The sequence below is a fragment of the Leptodactylus fuscus genome, chromosome 5 (assembly GCF_031893055.1).
Source record: "Leptodactylus fuscus isolate aLepFus1 chromosome 5, aLepFus1.hap2, whole genome shotgun sequence".
Lineage (NCBI taxonomy): Eukaryota > Metazoa > Chordata > Amphibia > Anura > Leptodactylidae > Leptodactylus > Leptodactylus fuscus.
Genome location: NC_134269.1, coordinates 29,104,095 through 29,120,929, shown reverse-complemented (window position 1 = coordinate 29,120,929; position 16,835 = coordinate 29,104,095). Strand labels below are relative to the sequence as shown.

Below are 16,835 nucleotides of genomic sequence, written 5' to 3'. Positions count from 1 at the left end.
AGTGGAGAAGAGGTTTAATGGGGGTTTCAGGGCATACATATTGATGACCTATTCTTAGGACAGACCATCAGTATGTAATAAGTCTGACCGCCCAGACCCCCATAGTATTCAGGTGAGCGCTGCGGCCTCATCACTGTATACCAAGCACAGTCCTGTGCATATTGTAGGCGCTGAACTACAATGGTTTTCCTCCGTTCCCCTCCTAGCATCCATAACAATCTGTGTCTGTATGCAGTTCATTTTCTTGCACCCGCCACAAACTTGAGTGTCTTGAGTCTAGGATGCAAAACAGATGAAAGTATTGCTCGCTGCGCTGTATGAATAGCCTCATTTACTACAATGGGTCCCCCAATGATCACAAGAATTGTGGGTTTTGCTCCCTGTTCTGAATCGATAGAGGAGCGCTGTGCAGGCAGTGTCAGTACGGGGTTAAAGTGATAAAATTTATCATTGAAGTCTAAATATCACCTACAGGGCGAATTCAGAGAGATACAGAAGTCAGTGAAACTCTGGAGCTAGAAATAAGCTCAATAATTTAGGTCAAGTAACACATTCCTATGGACGGAAGGATTAGCAGAGATTACAGGAACCATTGTATGCCTGCTGCAGGCACAAGTCATGTGCTGTCACCCATAGTCAGCCATTTCTGCCAATGTGAACTAGAATACCAAAATTGTGCATAAAAAAGGAAAAATCCATCTAATACTATATTCACATCGTGTTGGGGTGTCCATTGTTCTGGCCCATCAGAGGACTGCTAAAACAGTGACTGTCGGACCCCTCGGACTATACTGGGTTACGTTGAGTGTCTATTGTTATAAACTGAACCTATCGGATGAAAAAATAGACTCCATAGACTATAATGGGGTTTGTGTGTTTTCCGTGTGGTGTCCGCACGAGTCATGTGGACACTGCTGGGAAAACACATGGACCCCAATATAGTCTATGGGTCCATACGCTTTCAATGCTCACCGCTTTTTAATGAGTTCGGTATTCCGATCGGGGGAGTCCCCAAGCGGGCTCTCCATGCAGATGTGAACCAGGCCTAAGGCGAACTCCCTGCCCTCCTCCTGATTCCTGGCAGGAAACAAGATCAACTGAGATCTCCAGCCCCTGCATTGCAGATATTATAAGTGCTAGTTCACACGGGGCACGGGATGGTGTATTTTGGTCCTGATTGTGACGCAGGAAGCCACGTCAGAATAGGGCCAAAATGCGCCTGCCGCGACTGTCTGAAGCCACTTCCAGCTCCAGAGTAGGCCCAAATGAATGGGCCTAGTCCGGAGGGTGCTGCTGCGAGGCGGACGCCGGGGCTGAATCAGCCGCGGAATCCGCCTGAAGAAAGGACAGCTCGCTTCCTTTTTCCGTGAGCGGCAACATGCCATTCACGGAAAAAAATAAGCTAGCGGTCTACATAGACCTCTATTGTAAAGGGGCGGATTCTGAGGTAGATTCAGCGCCAAAATCTGTCCCCTCTTGCCCCATGTGAACGAGCCCTTAAAGGGTGTCAGCATTAGGACCCTGTTGATCAATACCACTAGCACATGAAAAGTTTTCAGAAATAATCCACTTTAATAAGTCTCGTGCTGCCCACTAATATACTGTCACATTTAGGCTGTGTCCAGATCTGTATTGGAGACTCTTTGGCTAGGACACTCTTGTTTCATCTAGCAAAATCACAGAAAACATTAGATGGATTTGTTTTAGTGTTTAGTCCGTTCTTTATCCCTATAAAGGAACAGAAAAGCGGCACAAACAACAGAGATGTGACTATAGCCTTAAACGTGCCCATATCCAGGTACACCTGAGAGAACCCGACCTGAACTCTACTGATAATAATAATATGGGATAATTCAGCGGCTTTCATCATGTAAAGATTAATTCACAGTGGAAAAAAGCCATATACTGAAGCTTAGATAAGCGATTTCTACCTGCTAGACCTGCTTTATCAGCTTATACGGCTGTAAAATGGATTGAACAGTTTGCACTGCAGACTGATGCACTGTAACAAACAGCAGACTGCTGCAGAATATACAGTGGGGCAAAAAAGTATTTAGTCAGTCACCAATAGTGCAAGTTCCACCACTTAAAAAGATGAGAGGCGTCTGTAATTTACATCATAGGTAGACCTCAACTATGAGAGACAAAATGAGAAAACAAATCCAGAAAATCACATTGTCTGATTTTGTAAGAATTTTTTTTCAAATTATGGTGGAAAATAAGTATTTGGTCACCTACAAACAATGAAGATTTCTGGCTCTCACAGACCTGTAACTTCTTCTTTAAGAGTCTCCTCTTTCCTCCACTCATTACCTGCAGTAATGGCACCTCTTTAAACTTGTTATCAGTATAAAAAGACACCTGTGCACACCCTCAAACAGTCAGACTCCAAATTCCCACTATGGTGAAGACCAAAGAGCTGTCAAAGGACACCAGGAACAAAATTGTAGCCCTGCACCAGGCTGGGAAGACTGAATCTGCAATAGGCAACCAGCTTGGATTGAAGAAATCAACTGAGGGAGCAATAATTAGAAAATGGAAGACATACAAGACCACTGATAATCTCCCTCAATCTGGGGCTCCACGCAAAATCTCACCCCGTGGGGTCAAAATGATCACAAGAACGGTGAGCAAAAATCCCAGAACCACGCGGGGGGACCTAGTGAATGAACTGCAGAGAGCTGGGACCAATGTAACAAAGCCTACCATCAGTAACACACTACGCCGCCAGGGACTCAGATCCTGCAGTGCCAGACGTGTCCCACTGCTTAAGCCAGTACATGTCCGGGCCCGTCTGAAGTTTGCTAGAGAGCATTTGGATGATCCAGAAGAGTACTGGGAGAATGTCCTATGGTCTGATGAAACCAAACTGGAACTGTTTGGTAGAAACACAACTTTTCATGTTTGGAGGAAAAAGAATACTGAGTTGCATCCATCAAACACCATACCTACTGTAAAGCCTGGGGGTGGAAACATCATGCTTTGGGGCTGTTTCTCTGCAAAGGGGCCAGGACGACTGATCCGGGTACATGAAAGAATGAATGGGGCCATGTATCGTGAGATTTTGAGTGCAAACCTCCTTCCATCAGCAAGGGCATTGAAGATGAAACGTGGCTGGGTCTTTCAACATGACAATGATCCAAAGCACACCGCCAGGGCAACGAAGGAGTGGCTTTGTAAGAAGCATTTCAAGGTCCTGGAGTGGCCGAGCCAGTCTCCAGATCTCAACCCCATAGAAAACCTTTGGAGGGAGTTGAAAGTCCGTGTTGCCAAGCGACAGCCCCAAAACATCACTGCTCTAGAGGAGATCTGCATGGAGGAATGGGCCAACATACCAACAACAGTGTGTGCCAACCTTGTGAAGACTTCCAGAAAACGTTTGACCTCTGTCATTGCCAACAAAGGATATATAACAAAGTATTGAGATGAAATTTTGTTACTGACCAAATACTTATTTTCCACCATAATTTGCAAATAAATTCTTACAAAATCAGACAATGTGATTTTCTGGATTTGTTTTCTCATTTTGTCTCTCATAGTTGAGGTCTACCTATGATGTAAATTACAGACGCCTCTCAGCTTTTTAAGTGGTGGAACTTGCATTATTGGTGACTGACTAAATACTTTTTTGCCCCACTGTACTAGCGTTACCTGGTAGATGTGAATGGAAGACCCCTGACCCCTTGTATGACCTGCTAGTGTGGCCACAGTAAGGGCTAGTTCACACATGGGTAAAGGGGCGGATTTTGACAGCAGATTTCGCTTCAAAATCTGCCCCTTTACAATGGTGGTCTATGTAGACCGCCAGGCTTTTTTTTTCCGCTAGCGGCAGAGAAAAGAAACGACCTGCCCTATCTTCAGGCAGAAGCCCCCGGTAGCTCCCTCCTATGTCGGCTCATTCATTTGAGCCGACAGCGGAGGGGAAAGCCGCGACCGCGATGGTCGCGGCAGGCGGGTTTTGACAAGAGAGAGACGCGGCTGACGAAGCCTGTTGTATACAGGTGAAACGCGCGTCGGGTCCTTGCATTTTTTTGGGTATGTATGGTGGCAATATTCTGGTTATTCTTTGTGGGCATGTTACTTACCTGGGGTCAGTACATTTAGAGGTGTCTTCACACAATTTGCCTTATTATTAAGCTGTTTAAACCTCATGGTTTGTTTGCCTGATATATAGTCATGTTCATGGAGCCATCCATTCCATATCCTTATGTTGGCATATTAGTACATGTAGTCTTGTCTACCCCTTTGTAATTTCCTGCATTATTTGTATGTGTCATGTTGTTATACTATTTTATGAGTATTCAATAAAAGTTATCTTTTATATTTTTGTACAATTGTGTGGTTGACTTGTTTTGTTGCTATGGTTATATACCCCCACATAGGTTTCTATATATGCCTCAGCTGTTATTTACTAAGATATACCATTAATGTCTAAAGCTATGTTCACATTTATGCTGCGCAGTCCATTGTTCTGCTTCATCGGAGGACCATAACAACACACACACAGAACGCTTAAATTGTGGACAACAATGGTGACCGATAGACCCCACTGACTATAATGGGATCTGTCAGTTGTACGCTCTTAAACACTGAAATGGCTAGACAAAAAAAACGGAGCTATGATTTTCAACACACACTGTGACGGGGTCTTCGAATGGAAACTCCAACACAGATGAGAAGTTACCCTAGGGTGGGCATAGCTCTGTAGCCTAGAACAAGGACATGAACACACTATAGCACAGGGCTCAGCAACCTTCAACACTCCAGCTGCTGTGAAACTACAACTCCCAGCATGCTCCATTCACTTCCATGGGAGTTCCAAGAACAGCAGAGCAGGTAGGCATGCTGGGGGTTGTAGTTTTACAACAGCTGGAAAGCCGAAGGTTCCCTACCCTGCTATAGCAAGACCGAAAAATGTACATCTGCCTCTGCCGCCATCTTCTGGACAACTTGACCTAGAGAAGCGGCATCTGACTGGCAGGTAATATATAAGGCGAATTCTCATTATATATACCAGACCACTATCTCCCCAGATAACACAAACCTCCAACTGTGCATGTCTATCACTATAGGGAAAGGTCATATACATATGCAATAGATAACATGTTTCATTGTTTTTTGGCAGTCGCTGCACCAGCACATACAAAGGCAGGGTCAGCTAATGTGTGTGGCCATGTTTATGCCATCCCATAACTACACACTTTAGATGAATTCTCAGCATGTGTATGGGGTGGGAGATTGGGAGGGTAAGCCGTCAGCCAAACGCTCAGCTGTCTAAAGTGTTCTCCTATGGCAAGATGGAGGCGCCATAGGTGAGGTAATGTGCTTTAGTACTGTGTATAAAGTAAATGGGAGAAGCTGTGGTAAACGTGTGACCGGCCGCGCACTCAGCTTTATACGTCTCGCTCAGTCCTGATGATCAGCTTGAAGATGATAGAGATAAAAATGTGCTGGGAAAAGAATATGCAGAGTTGTCTTGGAAAAGTGCCAACTTTAGGAGGGTAGCTCCTTATAGATCAATGCCTGGATTTCAGGAAACCTTTTGACATGATCTGGGATTAAAACCAAAGGAGAATATCTACTGCAAAAGGAATAAATATTGGTTGGACCTAATACTCCAAAATGAAGATAGACCCATCCGCAGAAAGCAGATTCATCAGTGCAAAGCTGGGTATTGGCGGGCTAGGTGAAAGGTCACAGATGTGAGACACAGAGGTGCGTACCTACAGGGGGTGCAGAAGTAACAATCACTATCAGGCCCTGTAGCGTCGAGGGTCCCACAGGTCTCTCTACAACATAAGACGACCCCAATATTATAGGTAGCACATGGTAAGTGGTGCCCAGTTGCTTCAAGATGCCCCTCTGGTGGGACAAAGGGGGTACTGTGTCATCCAACATAGACTGTCTTTGTAGGTCACTTTTTGGTGAGTTTGCACTTCAGGTATTTCTTCCCCCTGAGCCTGGATTATTATACATGTGATATGTGTTGGGCAGGGGCTGGAGAACGACACCTGCACTCTCTTTCGCTACTCACTGAAGCTCATAATCCCATGGCCAGTACTAGACAAGTACCTATAGCCCAGCGAATAGAGTTCAAGTTACAAACACTCACATACAAAGCGATCCACGACTTGTCCCCTCCATATATCTCTGAGCTAATCTCCCGCTACCTGCCCACACGTAACCTCAGATCCTCCAATGACCTCCTACTCCGCTCTGCTCTCATCCGCTCCTCACACAACCATCTCCAAGATTTCTCCCGTGCATCCCCCATACTCTGGAACTCCTTACCACAACACATAAGACTGACCTCCACAATCACAGGCTTCAAGAAGGCCCTGAAGACTCATCTATTCAGGAAGGCCTACAACCTCCAATAACACTATCACCGCACCGCCATCTGAACAGTCTCCCCCTCTCCTTCTTTCCCTACCCCCTTTCCCTCATAGATTGTAAGCCCTCGCGGGCATGGCCCTCTACCCCACCGTGCCAGTCGGTCATTGTTAGTATTATATTTGTCTGTATATTTTGTGTACTGTATGTAACCCCCAAATGTAAAACACCACGGAATTAATATAATAATGTAAAGCACCACGGAATTAATATAATAATGTACAGCACCACGGAATTAATGGTGCTATATAAATAAATAATAAGTGGTGACTTTTAAGTGTTGCTTTATGCAATTGCATTCGGACAGATTTATTTTTCTACCTTAGTCTACAATACCATGTCTTTTATACATACTAGCAGTGTTGAATTATCACATTTTACCCCACCCTCTAATCTACCTCCATTATAATGCTGCCATGTTTGTCAGACAAGTCTAGAGCAGGTCTCCTCAATCTACGGCCCACTGAGGGCATTTTTCCGGCCCACCATCGCCCGGAGCACTCACTAACGGGTAATCCGGTATAGGATTCCCCGTTAGAGAGTGATCGCTGCTTTCAGTTGTATGTGCAAATGCACATACAGCTGAAAACAGTCAGTGTAGGCCACACTACCGCAGCCTACACTGACTGCAGAGTGTGACCTCTGCCCCGGCGCAGGCGCGATGATGTAAGTCATCAGCGCCTGCAGTCTGAAGGTGGAGGACGCCCAGCAGCTCTTCATGGGTAACTATAATACTGTGTATGTGCTGAGAAGCATATTATACTGTGGGGAGGGGTTGGGGTGTATTGAGAAGCATAAAATACTGGGGGGGGGGGGGGGGGCGTATTTAGGAGCATATAATACAGTGTGGCGGGAGTACTGAGGAGCATATAATACAGTGTGGCGGGAGTACTGAGGAGCATATAATACAGTGTGGCGGGAGTACTGAGGAGCATATAATACAGTGTGGCGGGAGTACTGAGGAGCATATAATACAGTGTGGCGGGAGTACTGAGGAGCATATAATACAGTGTGGTGGGAGTACTGAGGAGCATATAATACAGTGTGGCGGGAGTACTAAGGAGCATATAATACTGTGTGGGGGGCGTACTGAGGAGCATATAATTCTGTGTGGGGGGCCTACTGAGGAGCATATAATACTGTGTGGGGGGCGTACTGAGGAGCATATAATTCTGTGTGGGGGGCGTACTGAGGAGCATATAATACTGTGTGTGTGTTGGGTGGCGTACTGAGGAGCATATAATTGTGTGTGGGAGGCATACTGAGAAACATATAATATTGTGTGTGTATGACGTACTGAGGAGCATATAATGCACTGTGGGGGGTGTACTGAGGAGCATATAATACAGTGTGGGGGGATATACTGAGAAGCATATAACACTGTGTGGGGAGGGCGTACTGTGGAGCATATAATAGTGTGTGTGGGGCGTACTGAGGAGCATATAATACTGTGTGTGTGTTGGGTGGCGTACTGAGGAGCATATAATTGTGTGTGGGAGGCATACTGAGAAGCATATAATATTGTGTGTGTGTGTGTATGACGTACTGAGGAGCATATAATACACTGTGGGGGGGATATACTGAGAAGCATATAACACTGTGTGGGGAGGGTGTACTGTGGAGCATATAATACTGTGGGGTGAGCTGCTGTGGAGCACATAATACTGTGGGGGAGTTACTGTGGCGTGTACAATCTTAAATTTTTTTTAAACTATATTTTGGCCCTCCAATGATCTGAGGGACAGTGAACTAGCCCCCTGTTTAAAAAGTTTGAGGACTCCTGGTCTAGAGGATTCTATCAGGACCCCAAAGCGTTCATTCCAAGTCAGAGCGTTCATGGATTCCAAAGAAAACGACGATCTTTTACTTGTAAAACCACTAAACAAACAATACAATAGTTCCAACAACCAAGGTCTTCATTTCTGGGTCTTATACATCGATCCTGTGATTGGTGGTGCTCCATAGAGGCTGTGCTTGGTATTGCTGCTCAGACCTTTCAATTAAATGGGACTGAGCTGCTATATGATGTGACCAATAAACATGACCCCCCCATCTTCAAACAGATGATCATTGGGGGTTCCAGACATCAGACCCTCTATGTCTAAGAATGGGTCATCAATATGGAAGTCCCAGAACTTCCACTTTTCAATTTTTCACTAACAACACATGCACTCTTGGCAGAACTGAGCATGTACATGTGTAGGATAGTAAGGAAGAAGACAGATGTATGAGGGGGTTTAGAGCAGGGGTCACTATCTGTCATCTCTCCCCGGAGATCTAATAACATTAATATGAATGAATGGCATATACAAACCTCCACCTATTTTACAGAAAGAGATAGTAATGTACTTTGTACTCCATGTAGGGAAATTATTCCAGTTATAATCACATTGACCTCGTGGGTGATGGGTAAGTGAAAGTACGCCATGTACTTGTAGACCTTGTGACAAATACAAGAGAGCGATCAATCACTGCCGGGAAAGAAAGACATTATAAAGTGGTATGAGTGTCAGGTGCAAAGGGTTCATTGGCAGTGTGGCATGGGAACAGTCAGAGATAGATTAGGAAGGCAGATTACAATACATCTTGAACTTTATTAAAGCCAAAAAGTTGTTATAAAATGAATACAAAACATCTACAACTTCATATAACGGCTAAAAAGCAAAGGGCGAGATGTAATTGGAAACAAACAGAAAATGGCGGAGTCTCACTTGTATAATTCATATGCAGGTCAATAAACCCCTGCTGCTCCATGGTCCTGACAAAGCCTTAGAGGGGTGAAACATGTTGAGGTGGGGTCTAGACATTGGGGTTTCACTCAGCAGTACTCCTTACCATGGCATCAGGTATATATTGACCCTTCCTCTGGCCATCTCCTGCTTGGTGGGGTCTTACTATTCTCCTCTTTAGTGAATAACCCCCACTTCTCTGCGCCGCAGCCTTTCCCCAACCTCCAGCAACCTTCCTATGACAAGACAGTTTCTCCCTCTTTTTTTCTGGGACCCTCATCAGGCCTCCGGTATCCTTCCTTGGCCGACATGGGGCCTTCCGAAGCCCCTGGACGTCTTCTCTGCCTGGGGTGCATTGCCACTGGCCACATCCTTCAACTTTAGTCCACAGAGAAGCCTTCAACTTTAGTCAAGGGCTTCCCAGGCCCGCAGACGATTTTGTCCCTTCAGGAAGCACTTTTTTCTGCCCCTGCTTCACAAGCAAGCTCTGTATCGATCCTCAGAACTTCCAGCCTGCCTTGGAGAGACTCAGCACCTGGAGAACCTCTCTGTGCAACCTTCCTGCAGCAAATCGGACACTCTCTTGGTGGTCTGGTAGGCTACCTCCTTGGATAACCCCTATTTTCCTTTGGGATCCTTTCACCATGTCCCCCCCATAAAGAGCCAATCTGCTCTTCCACTTTTTTATAATTGTGCCTGCTGCAATAAAAAGTTGCTAAGTGGTCAGTTTGAGTTCATCTGCTCACACTGCCTTCTGCATAAGTGTGTCCAGGACCCTTCCGGCCCTTCCCCGACAGATCCTCTCCCCCCCAACCCCTGGAATTATCCAGTCTGTGGTGGAGACCCTGGAACAGCTGCCTTTCCAGATTACCACTCATTCGCTCATCCTCAAGCACTCACCTCGCTCCAGGAGCCGTCTTTGCAAATGGTCCAGAAATTTCTCGTCTCGCTCCCTTTCCCTCTAGGCCTTCCTTGGACAGGGCTGCTCCACTTCAACAAGCAGAACCTTGTCTCCCACTGACCAGTCTGCTTCTCCTGGGGACGCCTCAAACTCTGACTTGGAGCCTCAGCTAGGCACAGGTACATCTATTGCTACGCAGGAGCTCATCTGTGCGGTCAGATATACCCTCTATATCTCAGAAGAACCTGACCCAGCTTCCCTGGAGGACATATTCTTCCACCACAATCACCACCCTCCCCTGGTCTTCACCTCTAAGGGGACATTCACATGGATTTTCCGTGAGCTGATTCTGACGCGGAACTCAATGGGTATGAATGCCCCCGTGTGAATGCCCCCTAATGGGGCCTTTGAACACATCTTGATAAAAGAACGGCTTCATCCACATCATCCCTTTCCTTCAATAAAGTTGGACTTCCTGTTTCCTTTTCCTGACTAGCGTGTCAGAGCCTCCGGTGATGGATCCTGCTTGGCTATCCATGGCTACTATTCTGCCTTTAGCAGACTCTCTCAGTAATTCCTCGGACATGAGGGTGCACTCTCTTCCTAAGGCGGCCTTCGTAGCGGCTGGCTCCTCTGTGGCCCAACTTTGCTGCGTCTTGGAACAGCAAGGTCTGCGTTTCATGGACCAAATAGCGTTAAAAGGAATCCCCCTCCAGGACAACCAGCTCCACATCTTTGATCCTGCATGCTTTCACGTATCTCTGCGATGCCTCTCTGGACGCAGCAGCCAAAGTGGTGGCCATCCGCCATACAGTGTGGATTTGGTCATGAAATACTGAATCCATTGCCTCCCTTCCTTTCTTGCGGGACAAACAGGGCAGGCTTGTTGGTAAAGGTCTTGAGAAGCTCATCTCTGAAGTTACCAGGGAAAAAAGCTCTCTCCTCCTTCAGCAGAAAGTTGTGAAAGTGGGAATACAGAGAGAGATAAAAGCTTATTGGATATAAGAATAAAATATGTTAGCTTGCTATAGGGTTAAAATGCACATAAAGCACCGGGGTTATAGGTCAGTGATATTTATTTGAGCTATAAACTCAAAATCCGCAATAAAAAAAGTGACAATTTCTTCTGGGTTTTTGCAATTTTAATGTGACTGTTAGGGCGTTAACAGATGCTAAGAACGTAAATTGGTAGGGAAAATGAAAGGTCCTCTATAAAGGTGCATGATGGGTTTGTAGGCAATGTATCCCTTTCATTCAGCTGTGTATGTGTAACAACGTCTGCTATAACAACTCAGTATCATTTTCTTAAATGGGGCAAACCTGCAGTGAGCCGTAATACCAGCCACAGTATAGATAAACAATGAATGGGGTACAACACTCGTCCGAGGGCCCAGGCCCCTTTAAGCAGTTACACTGATGGTGGTGCACAGAGCTGGACCCTCGGCACTGAGCTAATATTGATGGCCTACCCTGATAATAATCTATCATGTGTAAAATATTGGATAACCCTTTAAAAACTGATGTCTTATGAATGCAAACTCTTTCGGACTAAAGCCAGCCTAGTGATCAGCTTATTGCTGCATATGTAGCTCATAACGTTTCAGTGGCGAGCTGCGACTAGCCGGACATTTCCCATATAAAAGCTGTAGAAATAAATGCTAACCATTAAAAGTAATGGCCAGAGACATAAGCCAGGGGCTACATAAGCCAGGGGCTCTTTAGTGAGACCAGTCCTTGTTAGGGCCTCAGCAGACATGTGGTTAAAATGTGTCATGTTAAAATAATATTTTTTAAGAATATTTATATTTAAAAATATTCTAAAAAAAAAAAAACCCCTTAAAATTCTAACTCTTGCCACTAAGCCTAAAACATTCAGTGATTTCTTGATTTCTACAGAAGAACCATGGGCCATAGACGTAATAATCTGGAGCAGACCCTATTCACTTGTGAGAGTGTTTTCTACGTATGCTCTTTTATACCTGAACAGGTCATTGTATAGATACGGGAATAGACAAGCAGAAAAATTCTCTATTGTGACTGCAGGGGCGGATCCAGGGCCGGGCGAGCCGGGCAACCGGGGCCCCGCGGCGCGGCCAGGACCTAACAAAATGGTCCCGGTCGGCATGTCCCGATTTCCTATGGATGCCGATGAGCTGAATACATAGGCGTTTAAAGCAGGAGCTGTCACAGCTCAGCTCCTGCTTTAATGCTGAGCTCCGGCATTTGTAGCCGCGATGTGATGACGTCATCACATCGCGGCTACAATATGTGTATGAGGGAGAGAGCTGCGAGGGAACGAGGAAAGGTGAGTGTGTGTGTGAGTGTGAGAACAGTATGACGCTGGGGCAGATGAACGGAGGGAGAACGGCATGACACTGGGGCAGATGAAGGGGGAAGAACGAGATGACACTGGGGCAGATAAAGGGGGGGGGAGAACAGCATGACACTGGGGCAGATGGAGGGGGGGAGAACGGCATGACACTGGGGCAGATGAAGGGGGGAGAACGGCATGACACTGGGGCAGATGGAGGGGGGGAGAACGGCATGACACTGGGGCAGATGAAGGGGGGAGAACGGCATGACACTGGGGCAGATGGAGAGGGGAGAACGACATGACACTGGGGCAGATGGAGGGGGGAGAACGGCATGACACTGGGGCAGATGGAGGGGGGAGAACGGCATGACACTGGGGCAGATGGAGGGGGGGGAGAACGGCATGACACTGGGGCAGATGAAGGGGGGAGAACGGCATGACAATGGGGCAGATGGAGGGGGGAGAACGGCATGACACTGGGGCAGATGAAGGGGGGAGAATGGCATGACACTGGGGCAGATAGAGGGGGGGAGAACAGCATGACACTGGGGCAGATGAAGGGGGAGAACGGCATGACACTGGGGCAGATGGAGGGGGGGAGAACGGCATGACACTGGGGCAGATGGAGGGGGGGAGAACGGAATGACACTGGGGCAGATGAAGGGGGGAGAACGGCATGATACTGGGGCAGATGGAGGGGGGAGAACAGCATGACACTGGGGCAGATGGAGGGGGGAGAACGGCATGACACTGGGGCAGATGAAGGGGGGAGAATGGCATGACACTGGGGCAGATAGAGGGGGGAGAACAGCATGACACTGGGGCAGATGAAGGGGGGAGAACAGCATGACACTGGGGCAGATGAAGGGGGGAGAACGGCATGACACTGGGGCAGATGGAGGGGGGGAGAATGGCATGACACTGGGGCAGATGAAGGGGGGAGAATGGCATGACACTGGGGCAGATGAAGGGGGGGAGAACAGCATGAAACTGGGGCAGATGAAGGGGGGAGAACGGCATGACACAAGCAGATGGAGGGGGGGAGAACGGCATGACACTGGGGCAGATGGAGGGGGGGAGAACGGAATGACACTGGGGCAGATGAAGGGGGGGGAACGGCATGATACTGGGGCAGATGGAAGGGGGGAGAACGGAATGACACTGGGGCAGATGGAGGGGGGGAGAACGGCATGATACTGGGGCAGATGGAGGGGGGAGAACGGCATGATACTGGGGCAGATGGAGGGGGGGAGAACGGTATGACACTGGGGCAGATGTAGGGGGGGAGAACGGCATGACACTGGGGCAGATGAAGGGGGGAGAACGGCATGACACTGGGGCAGATGAAGGGGGGGAGAACGGCATGACACTGGGGCAAATGAAGGGGGAGAGAACGGCATGACACTGGGGCAAATGAAGGGGGAGAGAACGGCATGACACTGGGGCAAATGAAGGGGGGGAGAACGGCATGACACTGAGGCAGATGAAAGGGGGAGAATGGCATGATACTGGGGCAGATGAAGGGGGGAATGGCATGACACTGGGGCAGATGAAGGGGGGAGAACGGCATGACACTGGGGCAGATGAAGGGGGGAGAACGGCATGACACTGGGGCAGATGGAGGGGGGAGAACAGCATGACACTGGGGCAGATGAAGGGGGGAGAATGGCATGACACTGGGGCAGATAGAGGGGGGGAGAACAGCATGACACTGGGGCAGATGAAGGGGGAGAACGGCATGACATTGGGGCAGATGGAGTGGGGGAGAACGGCATGACACTGGGGCAGATGAAGGGGGGAGAACGGCATGATACTGGGGCAGATGGAGGGGGAGAACAGCATGACACTGGGGCAGATGGAGGGGGGAAAACGGCATGACACTGGGGCAGCTGAAGGGGGGAGAATGGCATGAAACTGGGGCAGATAGAGGGGGGGAGAACAGCATGACACTGGGGCAGATGAAGGGGGGGGAACAGCATGACACTGGGGCAGATGAAGGGGGGAGAACGGCATGACACTGGGGCAGATGGAGGGGGGGAGAACGGCATGACACTGGGGCAGATGAAGGGGGGAGAATGGCATGACACTGGGGCAGATGAAGGGGGGGAGAACGGCATGATACTGGGGCAGATGAAGGGGGGAGAACGGCATGACACTGGGGCAGATGGAGGGGGGGAGAACGGCATGACACTGGGGCAGATGGAGGGGGGGAGAACGGAATGACACTAGGGCAGATAAGGGGGGGGAACGGCATGATACTGGGGCAGATGGAGGGGGGGAGAACGGAATGACACTGGGGCAGATGGAGGGGGGGAGAACGGCATGATACTGGGGCAGATGGAGGGGGGAGAACGGCATGATACTGGGGCAGATGGAGGGGGGGAGAACGGCATGACACTGGGGCAGATGGAGGGGAGGAGAACGGCATGACACTGGGGCAGATGAAGGAGGGAGAACGGCATGACACTGGGGAAGATGAAGGGGGGGAGAACGGCATGACACTGGGGCAAATGAAGGGGGAGAGAACGGCATGACACTGGGGCAAATGAAGGGGGAGAGAACGGCATGACACTGGGGCAAATGAAGGGGGGGAGAACGGCATGACACTGAGGCAGATGAAGGGGGGAGAATGGCATGATACTGGGGCAGATGAAGGGGGGGAATGGCATGACACTGGGGCAGATGAAGGGGGGAGAATGGCATGACATTGGGGCAGATGAAGGGGGGGAGAACAGCATGACACTGGGGCAGATGAAGGGGGGAGAACGGCATGACACTGGGGCAGAGACGGGGGGGACATGAAACTGTGGGCAGATAAAGGGGGAGAATGGCATGAAACTGGGGACAGAGATAGAGGGGGGGACATGAAACTAGGGGTAGATGAAGGGTGTATATGAAAATGGGGGAGAGATGGAGGGGGGACATATAATTTACGGGTGACTGTAGGAGGATTATACTGTGTGGAATCACATGGAAAATGAATGAGAATAGGCGGAGTCAACATAAAAGTGGGCGGGGCGCTGCGCGCGCCGCACGTTTTATTCCCTCTTTCTAGTCTTCAACAGTTGGGAAGTACAGGTTAGAAGTGCGAGACCCCCCAGTAAGTAGGGCCCCGCCAAAGTCAATTGCCCAGGGCCCCAAAAACCCTGGATCCGCCACTGTGTGACTGGCAGATACATAGACATGACAGCTGTGATGGTTATTGTGCTGGTAAGTGAGGTGACTGCTGCAAAGAAATCTCCTACAGAAAATATTATATAGCCTAGTGGACAACGTCAGAACTGCAGGATTTTTTCTTTTTTTGTTAACCTAACATGGAAAAGTTTTAAAAACCTCATCAAAAATATAAGAAATGTACAAATATAAAAATTGCTCATTTTCTGGTGACACATCCCTAAAGCTGTCGTCTTAACCCCTTATGTACAATTACCTGAGAATCTGTTGGAGCCAATCTAAAAACTGGTGACTGACATCATGTACCATCATCATACCCGTTCTGATATAAAACGTCTGATAGTCCTAATCTCCCCTTCCTAAAAAGTAAAAAACACAAAAGCCTGACATCGGTTCTCACAAACAGGATGCAAAGGTCACCAGTCCACTTGCTAAATCCTAGTATATTTTCTAGTAAAGCCTCACATGACTCATTTGTGTATCCGATATTGTCCTTCTGACCAACATCAGTCATTTCCTATCATGATGAATGTTGAGGTTTATTTCCCGTACAGTGGGCCTAGTGACCTTACCTCCCCCTCCAGCAGTGACCTGATGCTTTGGACATATGTCTCTACACGGTCGTCTCCAAGCTCAATACAGCTGGGCTGATTCACACGCATGCCAATTGGGCTGGCAATCTTCTCAATGGCGCTAGTAAAACCCTTGACTTGAGTGCAGGCACGTTTAGGGTATATCACTACCCAATACTGCAGAGGAACCTGAGGAGGAAACAAAGAATAAGATTTACCCTGGAAAAACGCTGATTCTGATGCCGGAAGTGTATCTTCTAAAAAGCTGCTGTCAACTGAGACTGTACCATCTAAAAAGTTACAACAGGGAAGGGCTCAATTTACGACCTCCCCCCCTATAATGTAATGATAGGAAGCTGAGCAGTTGTCACAGCGGCGTGCACTATTGTATGAACATCACCGGAATCAATGCAATCAATCACATGATGAATGCCATAACTAGAAAAAAAATAAACATTCCCAAATCTCCACTGTATGGTTGAGTGGCCGCCTCCCCACCCCTAGAAAACATGATTAAAAAGTGATTAAAAAAACCAACCCATACATATTCCACAATGAGATCAACAAAAATTACAGCTCACCCCACAAAAAATGAGCCACCACACAGCTCTGTAGATGGAAACATAAAAAGGCATCAAAATACAGCAATGCAAAGCAAATTTTTTTGGGAAAAAAGATCTATATAAAGGCATAGAAAAAACTATATAAATTTGCTATATACTGGCCCACAGAATCAGGCTATTGTTACACTA

At 47.9% G+C, this 16,835-nt stretch overlaps 1 protein-coding gene across 1 annotated transcript in view; it reads right to left on the bottom strand.

The window, feature by feature from the left end:
- LOC142204466 (piwi-like protein 2) overlaps positions 1-16,835 on the bottom strand; it is a 64,977-nt gene that overhangs the window by 11,185 nt on the left and 36,957 nt on the right. Inside the window, exon 16 of the mRNA XM_075275778.1 lies at positions 16,084-16,272. Coding sequence (XP_075131879.1) covers positions 16,084-16,272 — 189 coding nt within the window. The remainder of the gene's footprint in view (positions 1-16,083; positions 16,273-16,835) is intronic.